This window comes from Euphorbia lathyris, chromosome 1, assembly GCF_963576675.1.
Source record: "Euphorbia lathyris chromosome 1, ddEupLath1.1, whole genome shotgun sequence".
Taxonomy (NCBI): Eukaryota; Viridiplantae; Streptophyta; class Magnoliopsida; order Malpighiales; family Euphorbiaceae; genus Euphorbia; species Euphorbia lathyris.
Window position 1 is genome coordinate 31,618,265 of NC_088910.1, and position 25,122 is coordinate 31,643,386.

Sequence of the window (25,122 nt, forward strand, 5' to 3'; positions counted from 1 at the left end):
TTAGAAAGCCTTTCATATTTAGTTGACATTATTTCTGATTTAAATTAATAAAACTTGACATTATTTAAAATCAATTCGTTAATAAAAATATAATCGATTTTATTTGAAAACATAAAACTAAATTTGTAGTATTTGGTACATTAAAATCAAATTTGGTCTTGTTCAACCCAAAATTTTATTTAAAGGAACTAAAGTTAACTACTCGGAGAGTAACAGTCGGAGAGCCGTTATAAATAACAGGAATTTGTTTTATTTTATTTAACTTTACTGAATATCTGCTGGAACTGTTAGGGTCCGCGTGTTACCTACATTTTCCACGTGGCTATATGTGATTTGAAAAAGACCTCAACTCCACCCGCTGACCAATTATAAACAAAGTCATCATTCCTACAATATTGAAATACCGAAAAAGGGCATGCACTCTCCTTCCTCCCCCCAACCCAGAAGAATAAACAACTTTCAATTTCAAAGTTTCAACTTTTTAGCTTTCATCATCGCGAATTGACTCATCCTTTTTCCTCTGCGCCACCGTCTGCTGGAATCTACTTTTCATTTACTCTCAGCTTCTTTCATTCATCTACTACTCAGATTAACAAGGTAATCAAATTTATTTGAGAATTATCAACGGTCTTCTTCTTTTCTTGAAAAAATTAATATGATTCTTTCTTGTATTGTAATCTCTCTTCTTTTCGGTTTATGTAATCGGAAAGATTTTACAAAATCAGGTTTTCCTTGCAGCTATATGTCAATTTTTGTTCGTTTAGCTTTGATTTTTGTTTGTGTTATTTGGTTGCTGGGAAATTGGAGGGCAGAAAGTTGGGATTGAATTTTGGAATTTATGAGATAGACAGAGTTATGTAGTCTGGTATTGATGTATGTTGACCATCAAAGTGAATAATATTTAATTGTTCAATTGTCGTTCAGCGTTTAGTTAGCGATTGATTGATTTTAGCTGTAAGAGCTTATGACTATCATCTGTCAATTAGCGGTGGTATTACGAGATCTCCGAGAGTTCTCTTTAAGAATTTGGTAATTTTTTAAAATATGGAGGGGGTTTATTTGATATGGTCTGCTGGAAGTTTGTCCTTGGTGGGATTTTACTAATAGGACAAACAGTGGCTTTTGGGAGTATTTAATCTGTTTGGTTGCTTAATAGACAGGAAGAAACTGATAAGCTTTGTTCTTATTCACTTGTTAAATTTTGGAGGCTTTTGCTATTAGTATCGACTGCTAATTTTTAGTTTCACTTTGCTGGAAACAGGATCTTTTATATAAATATTAAATTCAGTGTTTGGACTTCATAGTTGGAGCAATGCCTTCTGCTGGCTCACCTCTGTGGCAGGAGAAGGCTACCGGATTCTTTTCCTCCTCGGGTATCTTCATATGAATATTAGACGCTGTTTTTTTCTTGTTCTGAATTATCTTATTTTATTTCATGCTTTAATTATGGTGTACATGCAGGGGCAAAGATCAAAGAAGCTGGGCAATCAGCTGGATCATTCATGGGAGAAGTTGCAAAGGATGCGAAAGGCAATGTCACTGATGCAGCAGGACGAGTTGGGTCAGCAGTTAGAAGTCGATGGCAAATTCTTCGGGAGCCAGCAACTAGGCATGTTCTGCAGGAACAATTGATAACTGCAGCTGCTACAACCGGCATGTTCTTGAGGAAGGGCTACTCTGATACGAAGGACAAAGTCACTGTTGGGAAGACAAAGCTCGAAGAGGTAACCAGAGATTTACCTTTGAGATTTTGTTAGGTAGTTTGACTGAAGATTATCATCTTATTTAACATACTAGATTTATCTGATTGGTTCTCCATTCACCTATGATATCTAGTTTTTATATACCTCCTCTCACCTTGACTAGATATTGCATAAAATTTATGAAAGAAGATACTCCAAACTGAGAAGAACTTTAGTTTCAATTATATTAGTAATTATTTGACTAATTTCTGAAGCTTAAAATTTGGTGAGTCTTTAGCTTAATTTATTCTTACATGTGTTGGCGCAACGGTAAACCTTGTTGTCGTGTGACTGAGAGGTCACGGGTTCGAGTCTTAAAAGCGGCCTCTTGCCAAAATATTGGCAGGGGAAGGCTTGCCCCAGTACACCCTTGTGGTGGGACCCCTCCCCGGACCCTCGCTTAAGCGGGGACGCGTAATGCACCGGACCGCCCCTTTTTTTTATGTGTTTTCCTGAGAACTTCTTTACCTTGTTGCTATGGCAAAAGTAAGCTAAGTATAATTCATATGGGTGCTTCAGAAAATTGTAACTTGGCAAGTGATGCTAGAATAATTTTGAAGAAACAAATTTCAAATTCAAGGTCTTTCATAATATTCTGAGCTTCACTAAGCTAACAGTTAAACAACCAGCAAAGTTTATGGACAACGAGTACAAATATAAATTTCAAGTTTATTTTATATGTCTAAAATATAAATTTACGTCTAGGTTATTCACTATGGTAACTTGCTTATAAAAGAAAGACCGAAGTATAAATTAAGAGCTGTTGAATCACTTACAATGTACTAGTTTTTGGTGAACCTTTAAAAATCATGAAATGGTATTATATAAAGTAAAGAAATTGCCTGCTGCTACAAAAGGATGATAATTTGTATAAGCTTTTTATCTTTGTCCACAATAGCGTAACTGTTATATAGTTTTACATAGCAATATATGCTGATCAACATATTTGATGGTGGAATCCTTGCAGGTGGCGAAAAAGACTGCACAAAAGAGTAAGACAATTCTGACTGATATTGAAAGGCGGCAAAAGGTACGTCATTCTGACATTACTTTCTTATTTCCTAATTTTTTTTTCTTCCAATATTGCATCCATTACATATTCATGTTCTCCTTTCCTTTTCATTTACAGGGAGTTGCAAGCACTGATGGTAAGTCTATTATACTTGGAAAATCTTACCTATTTAACGAGCGTATTTTGTTTTGTTTTTTTCCCCTTTTTCTTTCGTCCTCTCCTCTTCTACTTATCCCACTTATAAAAATTTAAATCAGTTGCTACCAGATTTTTTTTTCCTTGAAACTTTTCTCGAGACAAGAATGTTGTTTGCAAGATGCATAGAAGTGGCTATAATTAGATGTTACCTGCTTACCCCAAAAATTGGAGTTGCCCTGGTTTTCTATTGTCCAAAAACATTTGATAAAATCTTTTGTACATTTTTTAATCACGAGGATTAGCTCTAGTGATATTTCAGCTTACAGGTTTTGGTAAATTCACAATGAATTTAATGTATGTGCCGAACGAAAAATAGATAAACTAACAGCTGTTCATTACTCTCCATATTTAGTATTTGGAGTTCCAATTGAGGTCATTGTACAAAGGCAACAATCCAGCAGGTCTGTTCCTAATATTTTGGTCAAATGTGCAGATTATCTGATATTATCAGGTGAGTCAATATGAGAATATTTTGGTATTTTTTCAACTACCCAATTATCATTCTGACCACCAGGATCAATCTTTTAACTTTTATATTTGCTACTTCTATTGTTAGGATTAAACTCAACGAACCTATTTAAAGCTGAAGGGGACAAGAAGATCATTCAGCAATTGGTTTCTATATACAACCAAGGTATCTTGACTGTTCTTTATTTAGTGTTTATGAGAACCACCTCATTACGGTGATAGGATATTTATGTTGATATCATGCTGTAGATCTCGATGCTTCATTGCCGGAGGGTGTAAATCCAGTTGATGTGGCAGCTTTAGTCAAATGTTACCTTGCAAGCCTTCCTGAACCACTAACAACATTTGAGCACTATAATGAGATTAAAATTGCTCGCTCTAGCACACATGCAATGAAAAACGTCCTGAAGAAGCTTCCTACTGTAAACTATATGACTTTGGAGTTTATCACTGCACTATTGCTCCGTGTCAGTCAGAAATCATTTCTTAATAAGGCAAGTGTCTGTGTGCGTCCCTGTGAGCTTATGTTTGAGCATTGGTGCTTTTGTGCTGTTTCACACTGTCCCCCACTTCTTCCTCAAGGAATGTTGTGGAGGACACTGTGAAACAGCACACTTTATCTATTCATTTGCTTCCACATATCTCGTATATGGATTTGATAGACATCACATTGTTGGGAAACATTTTTTGGTATTGCAAATTTGATAAGGTATTTTGTGTGGTCTATTTTCATTTGCAGATGGATGCACGAAGCCTTGCTATGGAAACTGCCCCAGTCATTATGTGGCGGAAAGAGCAGAAACCAGAAATTTACAAGCAATATTGGTGTAACGCTTCAAGAAATCCTTCCAAGAATAGCATGGATCAAAATTCTACTGCTTACACTGCGTGGGACATGCTTGCTGGTTAGTGTGTTATTTGATAAATCTATCTTCTTTTCGATGTGATGAGTTAGAGAGTCATTAGCTCGGATTTGTTTCTGAGCATTTGAGTCATAATGTGGTTACCTCCAATTTCTTTACATTCATAGGGTAGAAAGATGATCATGTATAGTATAATGTACAAAACTAAAAGCTATTCCTATCTTGTTTTGTAGAAGAGGGTGAAGGAACTGATGCTTCTTCAGCAATTCCGTTGGATGACGGTATGCCTGTGGACTTCGGAGCTATTGAGGTTGTTCAGTGCCTCATAGAACAACACAACACAATTTTCACAGACGCACATGAGACCGTGTGGAGGTAACCCGGGAAATCATGGAAAAAGAAACATGTTTGTTTCCTAGATCATCCACGGGCTAGTTTGTAAGACTTGGTAGTTGCTCCAAGAATGATTACTTCTTCAAAGGATGAAACTTTTATCGTTCCATATAACAGCCGCTGCTGTTTTCACCAAACCTGGGAACTATTGGGATGTGGGTTCTGTTCTGTATATTTTTAGTGTAGGAAGTTCTAAATATTGTGACTTGTTTGGGAGAGTAAGGGAGATGAACAAGTTTTATAACAGATTATTTGTGTGAGATGATATGGTCTGGAAATAAGTTTTATTTCATTTCTGAGTTCGACTAAAACATTAGATATAGGGAAATTCTGTTTAACTGTTCCATATCAAGTAGTATTTGATTAAAAGAATTAATTCCAATTAGGATGATGATTTCTGACGCGATAAAATGATTTATATTGATAAAGTTATCATTTTTAATACAAATTTCCCTATTAATTCTAATTTGGTGACTGATTCAGCGAATTTGGTCGGATCTAACTCCGGTTAGATGGAAGTATAAGGGTAGATACGCTTTTAATCAAGAAATAAAACTAAATTTTAATTCAGCTCCAAAATTTAACATGCAAGGGGTACAAACTCTTTACTATTTGGATTAACCTCTTTGGAAGGGAATTTCAATGCAAGTTCTGGATTTTGGTTAAACATCCAACATGTTTTCCCTCGTTTTAATCGTGGGAAAAAACATGGAAAGATAAAATAAAACGAACTAAAACGACGTCGTTTAAAAGAGTGAATGGGCCAAAATGACATTGCGATCAACGACAGCGTTACTACGGCGTATCTGCGAGCCAAAATTCCAACTGACGATAAGACAAAAGGAAGTCGGAAAAACAGTTTATTGTCTTTGACTCCAACTTCTTTAATCTTTATCATTCAACAAAAATAGAAAAGCTAACAGTTCCATTCCATGGGCACAGGAATCCTTACTGTTGGTCTTGTTGTCCTCGCAGCTTTCTTCTCATCGGTAATGAAACAGCATTCTTTAATTTCCCTGTTGCTTTTCCTTTGACTGATGAATGTTTCATATTCTATCAGCAAATTCCTCATGGGATTGTTTCTTTTTTATTCACTCACTATTTTCCCTTATCAGGCAGTAAGTGATGATGTGGTTGAGTTTTCAGGGCAGTTCCCTCTAGTTGTCAGCACCTGGCCCTTCAAAGAAGCTGTTAAGTCTGCTTGGAGGGCTGCTGATGCTGGTCTTTCTGCCGTCGATGCCGTCGTCGAGGGTTGTTCCACCTGTGAGGAACTTAGATGTGATGGCACAGGTAATGATTTTACATTTTAGTAACATTTTCCCCAATCAATTGCCTTCATCACTAAACCTAATTGTAATTGGAACTAATACCAGCAATCAGTAGATTCTGGTTCCAATTTCAGCAAAATGCTTTTGAGGCAAATTGAAGTATGCCTATGTGAATTGTAGATATTGTTTTGTTTTGGTACAAGTCTCGGTTCTTTTAAGTGTCACCTTACTAATATAGCCTAGGGACTTCCTCTCCATTTCTGCTTTGAAGGCCTTTACAACTCAGACTTTTCACCCCCAGCGCCAACCTCTCAAGACTGGGTGGTGAGGCTCGCCATAATATGCCTCGTGCATCTCGAAACCAACAAATGGTTGCGGAGAGTGGCTCTGAAACTAATTGTAGTATCATGATGATTCAATACCATGTAGATATTGTGCTCTTTGGCCCAAGTCTCATTACTTAAGCCTCACGGATTTAAAACGCGTTTACATGAATTAGAAACTCACTTTACTAGTAAAATAACTCAGTAACTCCTTCTGAATTTTCGATTAGGAACACTCCTTACTCAGATTTTCTGTTCCAACGGCCGCCCCTTTAGCACTGATCAATAGTAGTTTTGTGAAGGTCACTTTATATGAAATAAAATTTCTGAATTTATTGTACTGTCGTAAACAGGAGCTTTTATTATTGACCTTCTTATAGCATGCTTATTTGTAACTTTGGTAAGGTTGCTTATGTCTTCAGCAATTTTCATCTGGATTGAACAGTGGGGCCTGGGGGAAGTCCAGATGAGAATGGAGAAACCACAATTGATGCTTTGGTCATGAATGGAGTAAACACTTTTTGTCTTATTTATTCCTTTAATATACTTAATTCTTAATACTTGTTGATTTGGTTACAATGGAGTAAATTTTTTTGATGGAATTCATCCTTTTTGCTAAGAATTTGTATAGGTTACAATGGAGGTTGGAGCTGTTGCTGCAATGAGGTATGTGAAAGATGGAATCCGAGCTGCAAAATTAGTGATGCAGCATACACAGCATACTTTGCTTGTTGGGGAGCAAGCATCAGCTTTTGCCATCTTAATGGGTCTTCCCGGACCTACGAACCTTAGTTCATCGGAGTCTATACAGAAATGGACTAAATGGAAAGAGAATCACTGCCAACCTAATTTTCGGAAAAATGTTGTACCCAATGACAGTTGTGGTCCTTACCATCCGAAGGGCACCACGAATGTCAATGAACGTGAATGTTCGAAAATCGATATCATGGCACCTGCCGAACCAAGATCAGCTCTTGTTGGTCCTGGCAATCATGACACTATATCAATGGCTGTTATTGATAAAGTAAGTTGATAGAATGCTAGCTCAATTTGGCAGAAATCCGCTTTCTACCTTCTACATATAACCTGTATATACAAACTTACTTCTGTGTGTAGATGGGGCATGTAGCTGTCGGTACATCAACTAATGGAGCCACGTATAAGATACCCGGCAGGTACAATAATTACATTGCATCTTGCTGCTAAAAATGTCTTGATCAGCATCACCATGTTGTTCTTTTAATTGTTTCTAAGCCTCGTAAGACTTCAATCATGTCAAGTAATATTCTCCATGCATGATGATGAATTAAATTAATGATGAGATGCATTTGAATCTCAGTCTCCCTACCATCGTCTATGTTCTTCGTTTGGTTGTAGAAGTTCTATTATGAGGAGTGCCGGAAGAAATACATTTTTCCTTGTGAAAGTAGATCAAATTTTCACTGTATCTATCCAGAATTTAATAACTGTTATTTTTGTGTGTGGAAGTGTAATGTTAGGCATTGATATTAGAGGTGATAGTGTTGGGTGCCCGCGAAATTGTACCTTTTGCCATCCCTAAATGTAATGCAAGTTCTGATTTTGCATCAGAGTGGGTGACGGACCGATTGCAGGATCTTCAGCCTATGCGGATAGCGAAATCGGTGCTTGTGGTGCAACCGGAGATGGTGACATCATGATGCGCTTCCTTCCATGGTAGTGTTCATATCCTTGTTTGTCATGAAATTGAAATTGGTGTTTCTGAAAGCTAATAATAAGTTGAGTTTGTGGTCTTATTTGATTTCAGCTATCAAGCAGTGGAGAGCATGAGATTAGGAATGGAACCAAAAGAAGCAGCAAAGGATGCAATAAAAAGAATAGCAAGAAAATATCCAGATTTTGTAGGAGCTGTTTTTGCAGTGAATAAAAAAGGAGTTCATGGAGGTGCTTGTCATGGCTGGACATTTCAGTACTCAGTAAAAAGTCCACAAATGAAGGATGTTCAGGTTTTTACTGTCTCCCCTTCTAATTGAAGTATCAACTCAACTCCTCCACTTCTGATTAGGGGTGGCAATTCGGGTTTGCGCGTGTTGTAATTGTGTTATGTTATATACATATTTTCTATGTGATTATTATGATAAAAATATATTAAAAAAATGATGATCGTCTCAAATGGATTGTGTCAGTCGGGTTGCTTCTATAAAGCATGTTATTGTATCGGAAATTGTCACCCCGAACTTAATTTTGTTCCCTTTACAGTCTGGTTTATTAGATAAAGCTAATCGACATTGCTTCTCACCAAACTTCTACAATTTACATCAAATATTAATAGCCATTTAATTCCAATTACGAGATATAAGTTTAGTGAAAAATTGCATTTCAAAACAATCATGCTTAAGTTAACGAAGGTTGGAGAGAGGATGAAGACAATTAGGAATGTTATTATGATGTTTACATACTTCTTGTGGAGTCCTCACCTTATATATATATATATATATATAGGGGTAACTGTTTCTTGTGGAGTCCTCACCTTATATATATATAGGGGTAACTGTCGTAATTCTGAGAATGTGCCCTAATGACTCACTAGAGCCGTATCGGTCTTCAGTTGACTCTGCAACCTTCATACTGCAATGTCACCAGGTGACGCACTCTGCCATATAGCAAGCGTGTTGCCAGGTGTCATCGTTTCATTAGGTCTAAGGACTTTGAGCCGTTATAGCGCTAGGTGGTCCTCTCTTCATGTACCCATTGTCCTTTGCATAATCGTTTCCCATGATCCATAGTTCTCCTTGCTTAGCCGTACGGATACTGGAATGGATGGTGGATATCAATCCACGTGACCAAAAGGTACTGTTCGCATCTTTATGGAATATTCTTCACTTCAGATCGAATGGAAGAGTAAATTTAGCCCAAATTAATTTTTGGACATCAATCCAGTTCTTAAAGTTCACGAGATTGGTCAAATTAATCCATTATCAAATCAGTCTTGAAAGTATAATATATTTTTTATATCCGAACTTTATCATATTTACATTTTGATATCTGAAATCTATTTTTATACTTAAAAACTATTATATTTTGTGCACTAATATTATTTTGAGGGGTTTAGTAAGATTTTTTTGTCTCTATTTCGAGGAGCTTCTATAAAAAAAAATAATTGTTTATGATCTTTACTCTTATTTCGAGAGATTTCTTTTATTAATGCGGTTTTAGCCTCTATTTATTTTTCTCACATTTTATCACTTAATATAATTATTTCATTAGCAAAAAAACAAAAAATTAGAAAAGTTTAGTACAATTAAAAATTCTAAATTCAATTAATCCTTATCCAAAATTAAATATATTTTATCTTTATAAATAATATAAAGATCAGAAATTTGTTTTTTTCATATTCTATTACGTAATATTATTCTTTCGTTAGTAAAAAATTATTTAAAAGATAATTTTTATACAAAATTTATGATTACAAAAGGGTTATTTACCAATGTATAATATGAATGCACTGAGGTTTTTACCTTTGTTTCGAGAAGTTTCTATCAAAATTAGTTGTTCATGACCTATAGTTATATTTCAATGGATTTTTAAAAGTTTCTTTTGTTAGTATGGTTTCACTCCCTTTTAAATATAATAATAGATTTCATATATCAAAATGTAAACATAAAAGGCAAATATAATCAAGTTAGAGTATTAAAAATATATTATACTATATCGTGGGTTAATTTGACAATTCATACCGATTTAAGGACTAATTTAACCTTGGTTTAATATATCATTTTTTTCCTGAACTTGTCCAAAAAACTTGATTGGCTCCCTGAACTTTTAAAGTGTTCTGATAGCCATAGGGTTGTAAATGAGCCGAGCCGCTCATGAGCGGCTCGGTGGTCGGCTCGATAAAAGCTTGGCTCGACTCGGCCCGATTTATAAACGAGCTGCTCGTGAGCACGATTTACTGGCTCGGTTTGTAAACGAGCTGAGCTTGAGCAGGCCAAAGCTCGGCTCGAAAGCTCGCGAGCAGACTCGATTAAAACATTTATGAACAAATTTTAGTTTTGTAGAAAACTATATAATTTTGTGTTAGTTCACAAATATCTAAACTTAATATTATTTCATTTGCTATTAGACGAGTCATTCACAAACATAATAAATGAGTAATAGACGAACTATTTGTAAGCATCTTGTTTATTTATTCACGAACTTTGCTTGTGAGCTTGTTTATGTACACAATTAAAGAGTTATTTGCGAGCAAACTTCATAAATATAATTAACGATTTACCCACAAACAATTCATGGTTAGATGATTTTCTTAATGAACCAAGTCCAAAGAGGATTTTAGGCTCGAAACAAGCTCGAAGCTCGTCTTGAGCTCGTTGAGCAAGCCAAAGCTCAACTCGGGCTCAAGCTCGTTAATTTTATAGCAAGCTCGCCTCGAGCTCTAGCTCGTTAATTTCATAGCGAGCTGAGCTTGAACAGGTCAAAGCTCGGCTCGGCTCGGTTCGATTACTGAACTTGCATAAAATATTCAGTTAACTCCTTGAACTTGCGTAAAATGTAATCAATTGATCACTCGGCTGTAAAAAAAAAAAAGTAAGTTAAATGCGGAAGATGTATTCCACGCACCTTAGAATGTTATTATATAATTGAAAAATAGATTAAAAATGAAGTTATTACTTGTTTAACTATAAAACTTGTCTTCGCTAATATTAAAACCGTATACCCCGATCTTGGTCGTTTTACTTTTTTTTAAGAAGCGTGCAATACATCTTCCGCATCTAACTTACTTTTTGCAACCGAATGATCAATTGATTACATTTTGTGCAAGTTTAGAGGGTTATCTGAATATTTGATACAAGTTCACATACCTATCGGAACATTTTGAAAGTTCATAAGGTAAATCAAGCTGTTTGGACAAGTTAAGAGGGAAAATGATTTATCGAGCCTTTATTTTATTGTTTTTTATTTTTTGAAACTTCAAGCCTTTAACCTTTAATTCCATTAAAAAATGACTAATCAATATTAACACGTGTTACATACGGACTAATGTAATAACACTATTAAATAAATTAATTTTGCAAGTTAAATATTAAGTACAAAATTATCCATGGTCCAACAAGTACAAACATAACCCGAATGTTTCGACCCGGAATGATCCGGACCCTATTCGCAGCAACTGAAACTGAAAATCCAAATTTGTACCAGAACATAAATATCTGAGATGTTCTTTTTAGTCTTTTTGGCTCATCATCTCCGAATTCAATAGTTTCCTTCCCCATTAGAAAATTGTAAATTCCGAATTTTGACTTACTCATATTCCGATCAGATTGAGTTTCAGGTCAACCAACTCTGATCTCGTTGAATTGTGTCAATAATAATTGCACCACCAACCATTCCCCTATCCTTCTCCGAGAATATACCATTCCTTTTATGTATCTGCGATTCTGGCTTAATGGAAATAAGGAGAGATGATAATGGTATTATAAGAGTTGAAGGAGATAAATCTCACCTGAGTAATGTAGAGGTTGAAAATGGGGAAGCATCATCATCGTCCTTGAACTCGACCTTGTTCTTGGAAAATGAAGGGGAAGTGGTTCTCACTCTCAATTCTGACGATTTGTCTTGGAAATCGCTTGAAACTTTTGATTACGTAAGTACCTTATACGCATTTGCATCTATTAATTTATGTACAGAAGTAACCATGAAAAATATTTACCTCTTTTCCATTTTTAATCGATGTAGATTCCATTTTTATAGTTAGTTTGAGGTTCTCCCTTTCTGCTGTGATTCTGGTTTCAAAGAAAATCATGAATTCGTTGGTACTTCAGTTGTTAAATTGTTTATAGTGAACGCAAGAGCCCTGACTGTGTTTTGACATGTGTTAATTCAAGTTTTTTTTTGTTCTTCTTTTTGCATATATATTGATTGTGTAGGAATTACTGGTTTTTAACCAAAAAATGGTGTTGTACTTGCTTTATTTTGACTCTAAATGATTCATCGTTTATGGAGGATAAATTGGGGGTGTTCATTGTAATTGTCATGCTTATGTTGTAGATGTTGAACGGAGAGTTGTGTCAGAATGTATATTTTGGTATTTCTATAAACTGATCCTGATAAAATGTTGTTGATGCTGGTTATGGGAATTGTGTTTAGAGGTTGGCTGAGGTTGATTTTTGTTCTTTCTTTTCTGGCTCAGCATGCTTATACTTGGACTTTTAATGTAGAGTCAAGCATATCTTCTGTCTTTTCGAGGGCGAGCCTTGGCGCAACGGTAAAAACGTTGTTGTCGTGTGACCAGAGGTCACGGGTTCGAGTCTTAGGAGCGGCCTCTTGCCAATTAAATTGGCAAGGGAAGGCTTGCCCCCAATACACCCTTGTGGTGGGACCCCTCCCCGGACCCTCGCTCAGCGGGGACGCGTAATGCGACCGGGCCGCCCTTATTGTGCTGTGACCTTCATTATTAGTAATAGCAGATTTTGATAGTTATTTCTGTGTGGCATTGATTCTTTAGTCTCCGGTGGAAACAATTAAATTCTAGACTCAACCTAGAACAATGTAAAGTGTAGATTTATTTTCCAGCTATTGAGCTTATTGACTGTGCAACTTTCAATTCATGACGCCTTTCACTTTTTTTTTTCCTTTAAACAGGAGGTATCAGTCTGTTTGGGAATCAAATTGGCTCCCAGATTAGCAACTGAGATCAGTTTGTCTGATATGTATAGCGTGGAGCTCCTTAACTATGGTTTAATTCATGGATCATATCATCCTAATGTTGTAAAATATTTTCCAAGTATTAATTCTCATGAGTCTGAGGTTTGTTCTCATTTTTGTTATTGGTGATCCGCTTGTTTAATCATATGGAAAGTTCATTTAAGATGTGTAGATAATAAAACTTCTGCAGATGCATCGCTTTAAAGTATATGGTGTACAAAAATCTCAATCTCAGCCTGGTCATTGGACTCTGGCTACATATACTTTTGGTCATAAAGATTTACAGACTTGTCGGATGTGGGTTACTCGAATTAGTGCTTCACTGAAGATGGATGTGGGGAGACCGAAAAATCTTCTGGTTTGTTCTGCAATGTCTGTTATGTTTTTATACCATTTGTGTTTCTTTATAGATTTTATTTGGTGAAGACAAACTAGTTGTAAAACATTTTCCAGATTTCATTTCTTATTGACTAGGTTTTCGTTAATCCAAGGAGTGGGAAAGCAAGTGGTTATCGAACCTGGGAAACTGTGGCGCCCATATTCTCACGTGCTGAAGTTGAAACAAAGGTATTGGGGCATGATTAATCATATATGCTTGTAATTTATGATTCTTCTGTTATCTTGTCAGCATACCCACTTGTGCATAATAACGGCTACCTTTTGTTTTTCCTGCATCATTACCTTCATTATGATGTCAAATTAGATTTCGCCAATGTCAACTTGAAAAGGCTCAGGAGAAGTAATATGTTGTGTATCATGCAACTGATATGTCCTGACTGTGTGAACAGCTTATTCTTTCCCTGCAGTTATAATCACTATCTGAATTAGAAGATTTTACTTTTTGGCGCACTTTGTGACTGCTGTTCATTGTTAAATTACTTGCAATAGGAGTAAAATATTGCCTTTTGAGTTTCTTTCTCAGGTGGTTGTAACAGAGAGGGCAGGGCATGCATTTGATGTGATGGCATCTATTGCAAACCAAGAACTCAGCTTATATGATGGTGTTATAGCTATTGTAAGCATCCAAATCTTCTTATTTGCAAAAATCATGTTTTTTTTTTTTTTTTATTGGTGGTGGGTTTCTAGATGTAGACAGCAGTATATCGCACTGTAACCTCAACCAGATAGAATGGACATAAAGAATCCATATGGCTAATCCTATCTAGTTTAGGATTTATTTAGTTGAGTTAATGCTATTTTAAATCATAGGCTTTGCAAGTAAAATAATATGATGAGCAGCCACTGTGATAAAAGTGTGTTAGCATCGTGTAGAGTGTTGAATATTGCATCTTTTTGACACTGATACTGCCAAATTGATTTATGCGATGAAGTTTTCATCTAATTCCACACATATAGATCCTTATAATCGAGGGTAAATACTTGGCAACTGAGAGTTTCATATGAACCAGGCCCACTCAATCCTTAGTTAAACCTTCTATGCATATTCAATCTATCATAGGTTTCTTTACACTAAACTCCATTTAAACTGTATTTACTGATTATTGTCATCACTAATTTGGTCTGGTTCAAGGGTGGTGATGGTTTCTTCAATGAAATCCTCAATGGGTTTCTTCTTTCTAGGCATAAGGCTCCTCATCCACCATCTCCTTCAGATTTTATTCATTATGATGGGAGCAAACGAAATTCTGTGGATCATGATCCAAATGCGAAAGTTAGGGAAACTGCTAAGCAGAATGAAGAACATTCTCCACTTATTTCCAATTCATTGTGTAATGGATCAGGATTAGGAAATTCAAGTATGTAACATAACTACAATTAATATCTAGTTCTGAATTGCACTTGTAGCCAATAACTAACTAATTATTACCACATGTTCTGAAATTACAGGAAATGAAGACGTCCCTTGCAACAAAGGTTAGTTAGTGATCTTGGTTTTAAGTCTAGGTGGTTTCGATTTTCTAGTTCATAGTATGTCATAATTTCATCTTCCACTCAAGTTGCCATTATATTAGGGGTTTGTATGATATGCCTTTCACCGTTTAAAATTCACTTATTCTAGTAAGTCAAAATATTTAACTTCAAATTTTATGTTGAACATTATCAACTAATATTTTTAAATTCATTTTTATTCTTAATATTTATCAAATAGTTGGACCATTTAATACTTTCAGCATTTATAATATTTAACACTTAATTTTAAGTTCTCAAACATCCTGTAAGAGTCGGAAGTGGTTAGGAGTGCCTTTTTTTCCCTAGCATATGAACATAAATCAAGCAATGGTATAATTCTTTTGTTGAAATCATTAACATCTTTTTCATATGCTTTAGTTTCTTGCTTAACAACTCTTGCTAAAGGGAAATTCTCAAGACCAATAATTAAGTTTTGGAATACAATTACAGTTTATAGGAACAAGTTTAATTAGCAATACATGCTTCACAGCAATCGGCTGTTAATTAAGGTTTGGCATTTGAAAAAAGTCAGATGAGTCACATAAAACTAATCCTTCTCTAACCAAATTAAATAAAACATAATGATCAATCATTCTAGTTAAAGATAAATTCAATAGCAATTCAATTTAATTAAAGAGGAAAAGTAATCAGTTTCAATTAAAGCGGAAAAATAATCAGTTTCATTGAATCCGTGCTTTGAAATTTTAACCTTTGAATTACAATGTTGAGCTTCAGCTACCAGTTGTGTGATACATCCTGCAACTTTTATGAGAAATTATTAGGATCAGGTGAAACTAAGGTTTTATGCAATAAAGAGAATCCTAATAATTTTCCATAGAGTTGCACCGGAAGGATGCATTACACAATTGGTAGCTGAAGCTTTACATTGTAATTAATTCAAAGGTTAAAATTTCAAAGAAAGAAAGAAACTGATTATTTTTCCTCTTTAATTAAATTGATTTGCTTTTGAATTATCTTTAACTAGATTGATTGATCTTTATGCTTTAATTAATTTGGTAAGAGGATTGGTTTATATATGGTTCAAATGCTAACTAACAGCCGATTGATGTGAAGCATGTTTTGCTAATTAAAACTATTCCTGTTAATTGTATTCCAAAAATTTATTATTGGCCTTGAGCCCTTTTGTAGGAGTTGTTAAGGGAGGAAGTTAAAGTATATGAAAATGATAGCGTTAATAATTTCAACGAAATAATTTCGATCGTTAAACTATATGTTCATATACATTTAGTAATGCATGACTTCTGACATGTTTTTTCTTCTCTCTGGCAATTAGCAGATGAAGATCTAGAGTTTCCTCGACTTAGAGAACAGCTTAGATTCGGAATTATACCTGCTGGTTCAACTGATGCCATTGTAATGTGGTATTTTCTTGCTCTAAATGTCTTGTGATCTCTAAATCCATTTCTTAGATCTTAGTTTCAAGGTTTTTATCAGCTATGAGGTTGTGTTTTGCTTTATGTTAATAACAAGTTTCTAACCCAAAAACATATAGAATAAGTAAGAACTGTCTGTGGTGTATCCGAAGTACTCCATAGAATAATTTGCACTTTTCAGCTTGTTCCAGCCATGCACTATGATGATCATGTTTAACATGTCTTTTATGACAGTATAGGCTGAAGCCTTGTGATAAATCTTTTAGTCTATGTTTTATTTAAACCCATGTTATGCGGCCTGTTTCAGATGCTGGAAACTATTTTCACCCTCTTGTTCCTAAAATAGGGGTAGTCTTGTGTTCTCTTAAGAAAGAATAAGCTAGAGCAGTATATATTTGTTGACTTGACTCTGCCATGAATTCATTTGTTTTCTGGTGATTCAAATTGTTTATGTTAGGGTTTTGTAGAAAATTTAGACCTTTTTAGTATTGTTCCAAAATTTAATTGTTGGAATGTTCAGAATCTAGAAAAGAAAAAGAGAGAAAATCCCAACAGCTAGCAGATTGAAATGACAATTTTAAAAGTTACCTGATTGCTTTTTGCTATGTCCAGAACGAAAATGTTTAGAAATATGTTGACAGTACTCAGTGGAGCCAAAAAGTTCCGATTACAGGTTGCTATATGCTCAAATAATTTTCTACACTCTTAAGTATGAAAATGCAACAACAAAACTCTATTTGGCCTCTTCTTGATTTTTCTATGCTCTTGCATAGAAGATGAACTTCTGTGTCCATATCCAGTAACATACTAAAGTATAGTTTCATTTTCTTTTTTGCTATCTTGCTTACAACCTTGTGCAGGCTTATAAATTCCTCTTTTGCAGCACAACTGGCACACGAGATCCTGTTACATCTGCGCTGCACATTGTATTGGGTAAAAGAATATACCTTGATATAGCTCAAGTTGTGAGATGGAAAACATCATTGAGTTCAGATATTGAACCTTTTGTACGTTATGCAGCTTCTTTTGCCGGGTAGTGACTTTTTTTCCAACTAAATACTTATGTGGCTGCAATTTGCATTAATCAACGAATCCAATGATTGTTGCATTTCTTTCTGCTAGATTTTGTATATTGATACTGCAGAAAATGTTTTACCTTATAAGTCTTTTGAAAGCCAATTAGTTGCAAGGTAGGCCATCAAGATTTAAGGGTTGTCTAATCATTAACGCTTTAATGAACTAGAAGTTGTAAGTTGTCTTTAAAACTCATAATATTCTGAGCCAGAGAACAAAGTTGTTTTTCCTTGTTCTGTTTCATTTTAGTTTTGTTTTGATTCTATTTCATTGAACAATAGTCAGTCTTTTATATGTTATCATAAAACGGCGGCACCTGCGGATTCTTAATATGATAGACCACTAGTATGTCTGGACACTGGACAATCAGTTTATGTGAAACAAATCGACATTTATAATTGTGGTTGTATAGCTTATGTTGGCTGTTAATAATAAATGTTCTATCTCTATGGTCCTTTTTCAGATCAAGTATGACGAAACATTTGCTCGATTCTTAATTCAGCCACTTATTAGTCATTCTCAACCTTCGGTGGTTGGCATATTTTGTGTTTGATGCTATCCTACAAACGTTTTTATGCTCTCTCCAAATGTTGGCCCTCGTTGTTGACCTTAACTTAGTTTTCTGACATGAAGCCCTTCTTTTGTTGTTTATCTGTTATAATCCTACTTTAGCACAGATACTAATTTATTTTTAGCTAGTATAATTCCTGGATGTTTCTGTCTCTTTACCAATGGCCTTCCTATTTTTGTCTTTGAACCTCTTGCAAATATTGTCAACCGTAGTTAGATAGATTTTTAATATTGTGGGTAGGCTTTCTGAAATTCTCTCTTCTTTGTCATTAGGTATGGATTTTATGGAGATGTTATAACAGAAAGTGAAAAATATCGTTGGATGGGCCCCAAGCGTTATGATTATGCTGGAACGAAGGTGTTTTTGAGACACAGGTAATTTCCTTTTATTTCTTTTCTCTCATCATAGGGTGCAGATGAGCCTTGTAGAATCTTTTGCTGATCAATGTTTGATATCCTATGATTGATTCCCATGATTTCTTTTCAGTTTTTCTTACTTCACTTGCCTATGTGTGGTTCAGGTCATACGAGGCAGAAGTATCTTATATTCAAACTGAACCAGAGAAAACAAATTCAACCACTGGGAAAGGTAATACATTTAGCAGATTGAGATCAGTATGTGGCCCTGAAAAAGTAGAAAGAGCAGTCTGCCGTACTAATTGCGATGTCTGCAATGCAAAGCCTGCCACAAGAAGTCCCCGCTCAACACCCTATTCACGTCCAGAAGAATCTAGATGGCGGAGATGCAAAGGACATTTTCTTAGTGTTGGTGCTGCTGTAATCTCTAACAGAAATGAACGAGCACCAGATGGTTTGGTGGCTGATGCACACCTTTCAGATGGTTTTCTTCATCTTCTGTTAATTAGAGACTGTCCACGTGCTTTGTATTTATGGTAATGCACAAACTCTTTCTCTCTTGTTGTCTTGGCTATTGTCATTTGGAAGTTCTTGGAATTCCTTGAGGGGTAAAATGCACCAACAGTCATTGAAGTTTACGGTTTGTTTCACAAAGGTCACTAGACTTCAAAAAAATTACTGAACTTCACATTTGATTCAGTAAAGTCATTCTGGTCAAATTATGTACAAAAACTCACTGGAATATTGGCATGGCACAAGAAACAGTTAACTATATATGCCAACTAAGTGCCAATGCTGGACATGTCTGACTTTTTACGGCTGACGTGACAGCCACATATATGCAACATGGCATATTCAAAGCCACTAAATTTTATAGAAAATCACATCCTTATCCGACGTGACACCAGTTGGCATATAGTCAACGGTTTTCTATCCCACATCTACATTTCGGTGAGTTTTTATACAAAAAATTGGCCGGAATGAATTTATGGAAACCAAATGTGAAGTACAGTGATTTTTTTGAAAGAAAATAAAGTTTAGTCACTTTTGCGAAAGAAACCCCAAATATCAGTTAATGTCCGTGCAATTTACCCATTCCTTGAGCTGTTATAGATGATTGTTCTATTTATTTTAGTTACCATTTTACACAAGGAAACTCATCACAATGAAAAAACTATAGTTGACTCGTGGCATCAGACCCAAAGAAAGAGAACAAGTTACCAATAGCTGTTTGTAACAAACTGAAAATTCATTTGCCACCGTCTCTTCAAAAATCTGTTGTGTCCTGTTATTTAGGGGTCAAAATAATTCCAAAGTAGAAGCTAAATTGTAAGAAATTGCTGCCATCAGTGCTTTCACCCCACATATAAAATCGTCATGTTCATCGTATATAAAATTCTCCCTCTTGGTACTTTAATTTGCTTCTACCTCACACCCTGGTTAAATTAGATTACCTATATATGTATTTACTTGCTGGCATAGGATAGGACTCATTTCAATTGTATTATAGCCACTGGTTTATATGAAGTCCTGTCCAGGAAGATCTTGAGCTGCTGATAGATATTTCGTTCATTGTTTTTGTATCCAATGTGTATCATATTTTGCACTGTCTTCCCAATTACTTTTTTGTTGTTGTCATAAATAACTATTACATCATGCAGGCACCTTACTCAGCTAGCAAAGAGAGGTGGAAAGCCTTGGAATTTTGAGTTTGTAGAACACCATAAGGTATGTTTCTTTGTTCTATTAAATCTATCTCGTGATTGTGAAACTTCTGTTGAGACATTTTGTTTGTTGTTAACAGACTCCAGCTTTTACATTTACATCTTTCGGCGACGAGAGCGTCTGGAATTTGGACGGTGAGCTGTTTCATGCACATCAACTGTCAGCACAAGTATTTAGAGGGCTTATTAGCTTATTTGCATCAGGCCCTGAAGTTTAGAAGAGTGGCTTTCAGAAGAATTTTATTAGCCTGTAAATGAGTTCAATTTTTGTATGAAGTGTTGATCAGTCTGCTTATGACCGAACTGTATATTCTGTTGGGGGTAAAGACCCATTATTGTTGTAGTATTAGGAGATCATTACATGTTGTACTTTATGCATACAGTAAAAGAGAGCCGAAGAAATGTGAAGAGAGAAAGAGAGAGAGAGAGCAAACTGAATGTTTTGCGAGAACAGAAGACTTGTTCTTGTTGTGAAACAATATTGTGTAAAGCATAGTTTAATATTTGCTATTTTGTCTTCTTTTTTTTTTCGTGAAATTCCATTGTTTTAGGGGTCAAAATTGTCTTTTTGCCTTTTTATTGATTTTGATTAATAAATTTTGAGGCCAGATTTCTTAATTCAGTCTTTGAATCAATGAACTTGACTTTTTTTCTCTGCATCATAAACGTGATGCATCATTAACAAATAAAAATTAAAACCATGTATGGTATAAGCTATAACTGATATCCATTGAAACATTGGGACTGGTTGATAATCGTTGTCATTTTCAACTGATTTTATATATTTTCATTCAATTTAAGTGGTGAAATTGGATGGAATTCATGTGGAAGTGCATTGGAAACTTGATACAACATTAGTGTTTCTAAATTGTTTGAACATGGATTTTTCATCCACTTTAACTTGGATAAAAAAGCATTAATAAAATATTAATATTAATGTTTCTTATGATGAGTTTCATCTGATTTCCTCAAATTTCACTTAATTTGTAAAATTGAGTGAAATTCATGTTAAATTGTATTTTAAATTGGATGAAATTAACATGAAATGGCACTCTAATTTTTGAAACTCGTGTGAAACTTGATAAAATATTATTGCTAACATCTTTTAATTGATTCAATCATTTCGAGATTTTATCTCATTCCATCCATTTTTGCTCAATTTTAAAAGAGATGAAATTGGGAGAAGTTCAAGTAAAATTGAGCGAATATGGAAGGGTGAATTCAAATAAAAATTATATTTTAATTTGTTGTTCTAATTTGTTTATGTTTCTACGTATTAATGAATGCTTTTTTTTTTTTTTGTGATAGATGCAATTTGTTTGAACTTTTTTTTTTTCAATGAAACTTTGGAGTCGAAAGGGAAGCAGGTTGAAGAACGTAAATTGGAATCAGAATATACTGATCAGGGATCAAAATGCATAGATTGGCTTTTGAACATTTTTTGGCAAGTTTGCAAGGAGATGGAATTTTGTTAGAAAAAATATTTGACATTGATTTCATTCGTAATCGTTTATATAGTGTTTGGTATTTTAGTAACGTTCAAAAATGGTATTTTAGAAATTTTGGTTTTAATTTTCTATTATTTTAGATATTGTTGGCGTTTAGGTAAAATAGGAATATGTAGCTATTACAGTATTGTACAAGGCTGTTACAAAATGGGATATTACCTAAAATGGATAATATCCACATGGTATTGGACTAGACTACATTTTACATATATTGAAAATCCATCTTACTAATAGTTGAGTCACTACTCCATTTTTTTATGTGAAATGTAGTTCGTTATTGTCCCATCGCCAACTTGTACAATTGCTCAAATCTTTCCACCACTCGGTGTCACCTCCTCAAAACCGGATCGTTACAGACACACTAAGTTTCGTCTAGTTCGTCTCCGAACCGACAAATTGTGCACGGAAAACTTGATTCTAATATCAATTATAACAACTTAATTGAATACTATGCAAATATTTTGAGTTTTCACCTAAATCCTATTCCTTACCGACAATATCAACATAGTACACTGTAACATGATGTTACAAATAACCCCAATTAAGAATCCAGTAGATTGGGTTTTGGAAATGAAACAGTAAACATAGTCGTAACTATGATTAATAGGTTGAAAACATTTCAATTTGGTGCCTTCTACTGTTGTGTACAATAACGTAGTGGAGCTTGACACGTGGCAGCTACAGAGGTAATTTGAACAGTCAGCTTATTCTTCACGCCCTTGACTTTTGATGATGTGGGTCCTAGGAAGACTCCAAAGTTCAAAGTCTTCGGAAGACACACAACCCCACCATTGAAGATGTCAAATACTCCACAAGGAAAACTAATTAGATGTAATCTTATCTTATAATTCCGACACCACCATTAGACCTTAAAAAATGTCTACTCCGGCAGAGTAATCTCTCTTTCCCTTCCTTCCTTGAAAACATTGAAACAATAGTTTATCCTGATATGTCTGTTTTTGCTCTTGATTATCTAACTTTGTGTATGAGAAATGGGAATTTTCAGTTGATTTTAACTATTTTTACTTTAAAATTTGATCACTAGATACTATGCTTCTTTACCACCTGTAAGCAAGACCTATGGGGTGGCCTGTTTAATGACCACCGCAGCCTTCTATCTCCAACTTTACGATGTTTGGAATATAGCTCTTTCCTATGAAGATGTAATCAAACGTTTTCAGGTAAGATTATTCAGAAGATAACATGTCAAATATGTTTTGGTATTATCGTGCATGCTAATTATGCAGGTGTGGAGGCTAATTACGAATTTCTTCTTTCTTGGACCATTTTCACTTCCATTTGCATTTCGTCTTTTAATCATGTAAGATAGTTTTTTTTTTTTTAGTTGATGATATTAATTAATATGTATGTGTTAATTAGTTTGAATTAATGAAATTTTGGTGGGGTTTCATTGGAGAGAGGACCTTTTGATAAGAGGACGGCAGACTTTGTATGGATGTTCTTCTTTGGAGCACTCTCTCTACTCGTAAGTTTAAATAGATTAGCTTTATTATCTACTGAATCAATATTGGTTGAAGATATTGATTATAAAAGTTTAATTAATAATTTTTTCTTAAAAAATGCAAAAAATACTATGAATGTTTGATGAAAAATTTCTACTATGCTTACATAATAATATGACGTGTCAGCATTTGAACAGTCCTGAACTAGTGTGGTTCGGGACCATAGTAGACATTCTCTATTGGTGGATGATGTTAATTTTGATGAAATAGTTTCTCTTCTCTCTTGAACTTTGTTGCATGCTCTTCCTCCTCTCTTTATAGGGGATTTTTTTTATTTTGTTCAACAAAAATTCATTTATAATTTTGTTAATTCGAGAGGAACCTGCAACATAGTGAGGTCAATTATTCATCAATAACAATAACATTAGTATTGTATCGTTAAATTTACCTATTAATATGTTCTACTGTAGCTTACTAAATATTGATCGCTGATATTTAGTAAGCTACAGTAGAACATATTAATACATTCGGTAGCTTACTAAATTTGTTATATAGTAATACATTCGCTGATATTTACCTATTAATACATTCGCTGATATTTACCTATTAATATGTTCTACTGTAGCTTACTAAATTTGTAAGCTAAAAAGTTTAACATAACATATATCGTGATAGGGAATGTCTATACTACCATTGTTGCGGTCTCCTTTCATGGGAGGTTCATTGGTATTTATGATAGTGTATATATGGGGACGTGAATTTCCAAATGCAAGTATCAGCTTTTATGGTGTTGTGTCATTTAAGGTAACGAAATTAAAGAGTGGTTTTATCTTTTAATTTTCTTTTCTTGATTCCTTTTATCAAGTTAAAAGTGCAAGATTTACGAAAACCTTTTATTATTATTATTATTATTATTATTATTATTATTATTATTATTATTATTATTATTATCTTTAACACGTTTTTTTTAATCTAATTCGTGATGAAATGAAGGGGTTCTATCTTCCATGGACAATGCTAGCACTTGATCTCATATTTGGAAACCCATTGAAGTCTAGCCTTATGGGGATAGTTGCGGGACATTTTTATTATTTTCTCACAGTGCTTCATCCTCTTTCCGGTGGAAGAAACATTTGCAAGACTCCTTTCTGGGTGTATCCTACGTACTTTCCATTTTCTCCTATTTTTATGCATTCACCATCTCATCACATTGAATTCTCAATCAATTATAATCACACACATTCGGTATCGAAACCGCTAGATGTGAACATTAATACATTTAAAAATTACAAGTCATTTTTGAATTCTAAATAACGTCTTTCTATTTCTGATATGAATATGATTAGGTACAAAATTTTGTTTTTCAGACTGTAAAAATTGCAAATTCAAAAATAATTTTTAATCGAGTTTAATATTTATTATAAGTGAGTATGCCAGATACGGAATTCGATGTATAAAAAAAGCAACTTTTGAATTTTAGCGTTACTAACATTTTAATTTTTAAGCTAAGAGAGTTGTTATTTGAATTTTAATGATGTAAACTTAGAGTTTAATGTTTACATATCTGGTATTCTTTAACAAAATTGAAAGTCACAAATTGGTAGCATATTGGGGAAAAGGGACACAAGTAAATGCCCCAGTTCAGAGTGATGCATCAGCAGGAATTGCATTCAGAGGAAGAAGTTACCGTCTCAGTAACAATACCAGAAGAACAAACAACACTACTTCGGAGGAAGCTCCGGCCAGTACCACGGCTGCCGGAAGTACTAATAACTCAGCTTCAGCCGCTGGTAGTGGAGTGGCTTTTCGCGGTAGAGGCTACCGTCTTGGTGCCCAATAATCAATTCCTAGTGTAATTCCTTTTTTAAAAACTATTTACAATCATGTCAAATCATAATTTTCAATTATATCAAACTAATAAAAATTATTATTTTTATCTATTTTAACTAGGGTTTATAAATTAGAGGTCTAAAATATATTGTGTAGGAATTTATGAATTAGAATTTAAAATTTTTAAATTAAAATATATTATAGAAAATAACGACATATTAATAATTAAGTTTGGTAATTTTATATTTAATGATGATATTCATATATTTACATCTAACTATTGTAAAAAGGCCTTTGCTAGGCCCAAGGTGCAAAGTTTGTCCTTTGCCCATATACTTTC

The 25,122-nt window shown here is 34.5% G+C and overlaps 4 protein-coding genes across 8 annotated transcripts; all 4 read left to right on the forward strand.

Annotated features, from left to right (window-relative positions):
* Positions 1 to 419: 419 nt before the first annotated feature.
* On the forward strand, positions 420 to 4,972 carry LOC136226894 (uncharacterized Rho GTPase-activating protein At5g61530). 2 transcript variants are annotated; one of them, XM_066015580.1, is made up of 10 exons: positions 423 to 597; positions 1,262 to 1,373; positions 1,462 to 1,724; positions 2,710 to 2,772; positions 2,872 to 2,890; positions 3,305 to 3,403; positions 3,509 to 3,586; positions 3,670 to 3,914; positions 4,160 to 4,325; positions 4,517 to 4,972. In XM_066015580.1, the coding sequence occupies exons 2-10, from the start codon at positions 1,313 to 1,315 to the stop codon at positions 4,660 to 4,662; spliced, it is 1,140 nt and encodes a 379-aa protein (XP_065871652.1). In that variant the 5' UTR covers positions 423 to 597; positions 1,262 to 1,312; the 3' UTR covers positions 4,663 to 4,972. The 2 variants fall into 2 exon arrangements, with proteins under 2 accessions (XP_065871646.1, XP_065871652.1); XM_066015574.1 differs by having other exon boundaries at positions 420 to 597; positions 2,710 to 2,890.
* Positions 4,973 to 5,464: 492 nt separating this feature from the next.
* Positions 5,465 to 8,557, forward strand: LOC136226906 (probable isoaspartyl peptidase/L-asparaginase 3). Of its 3 annotated transcripts, XM_066015592.1 has the most exons (7): positions 5,465 to 5,665; positions 5,792 to 5,966; positions 6,713 to 6,777; positions 6,899 to 7,291; positions 7,384 to 7,442; positions 7,858 to 7,962; positions 8,054 to 8,555. In XM_066015592.1, exons 1-7 carry the CDS (start codon positions 5,609 to 5,611, stop codon positions 8,277 to 8,279), a joined length of 1,080 nt encoding a protein of 359 aa, XP_065871664.1. In that variant the 5' UTR covers positions 5,465 to 5,608; the 3' UTR covers positions 8,280 to 8,555. The 3 variants fall into 3 exon arrangements, with proteins under 3 accessions (XP_065871664.1, XP_065871677.1, XP_065871670.1); XM_066015605.1 differs by lacking the exon at positions 5,465 to 5,665 and having other exon boundaries at positions 5,832 to 5,966; positions 6,690 to 6,777; positions 6,888 to 7,291; positions 8,054 to 8,557; XM_066015598.1 differs by lacking the exon at positions 5,465 to 5,665 and having other exon boundaries at positions 5,832 to 5,966; positions 6,690 to 6,777; positions 8,054 to 8,556.
* Positions 8,558 to 11,448: 2,891 nt separating this feature from the next.
* LOC136226925 (ceramide kinase) lies at positions 11,449 to 20,501 on the forward strand. Of its 2 annotated transcripts, none has more exons than XM_066015616.1 (13): positions 11,449 to 11,890; positions 12,889 to 13,053; positions 13,142 to 13,309; positions 13,426 to 13,518; positions 13,874 to 13,966; positions 14,483 to 14,708; positions 14,800 to 14,826; positions 16,157 to 16,244; positions 17,140 to 17,289; positions 18,174 to 18,275; positions 18,422 to 18,793; positions 19,919 to 19,985; positions 20,062 to 20,501. In XM_066015616.1, exons 1-13 carry the CDS (start codon positions 11,693 to 11,695, stop codon positions 20,197 to 20,199), a joined length of 1,887 nt encoding a protein of 628 aa, XP_065871688.1. In that variant the 5' UTR covers positions 11,449 to 11,692; the 3' UTR covers positions 20,200 to 20,501. The 2 variants fall into 2 exon arrangements, with proteins under 2 accessions (XP_065871688.1, XP_065871698.1); XM_066015626.1 differs by having other exon boundaries at positions 11,450 to 11,890; positions 16,160 to 16,244.
* A 1,771-nt stretch (positions 20,502 to 22,272) lies between these two features.
* On the forward strand, positions 22,273 to 24,892 carry LOC136226937 (derlin-1-like). Its single transcript, XM_066015635.1, is given in 7 exon segments — positions 22,273 to 22,382; positions 22,535 to 22,670; positions 22,737 to 22,810; positions 22,870 to 22,975; positions 23,628 to 23,756; positions 23,946 to 24,106; positions 24,543 to 24,892. Coding segments are annotated over 7 exon segments (873 nt in total). The 5' UTR covers positions 22,273 to 22,365; the 3' UTR covers positions 24,793 to 24,892.
* Positions 24,893 to 25,122: the final 230 nt, after the last annotated feature.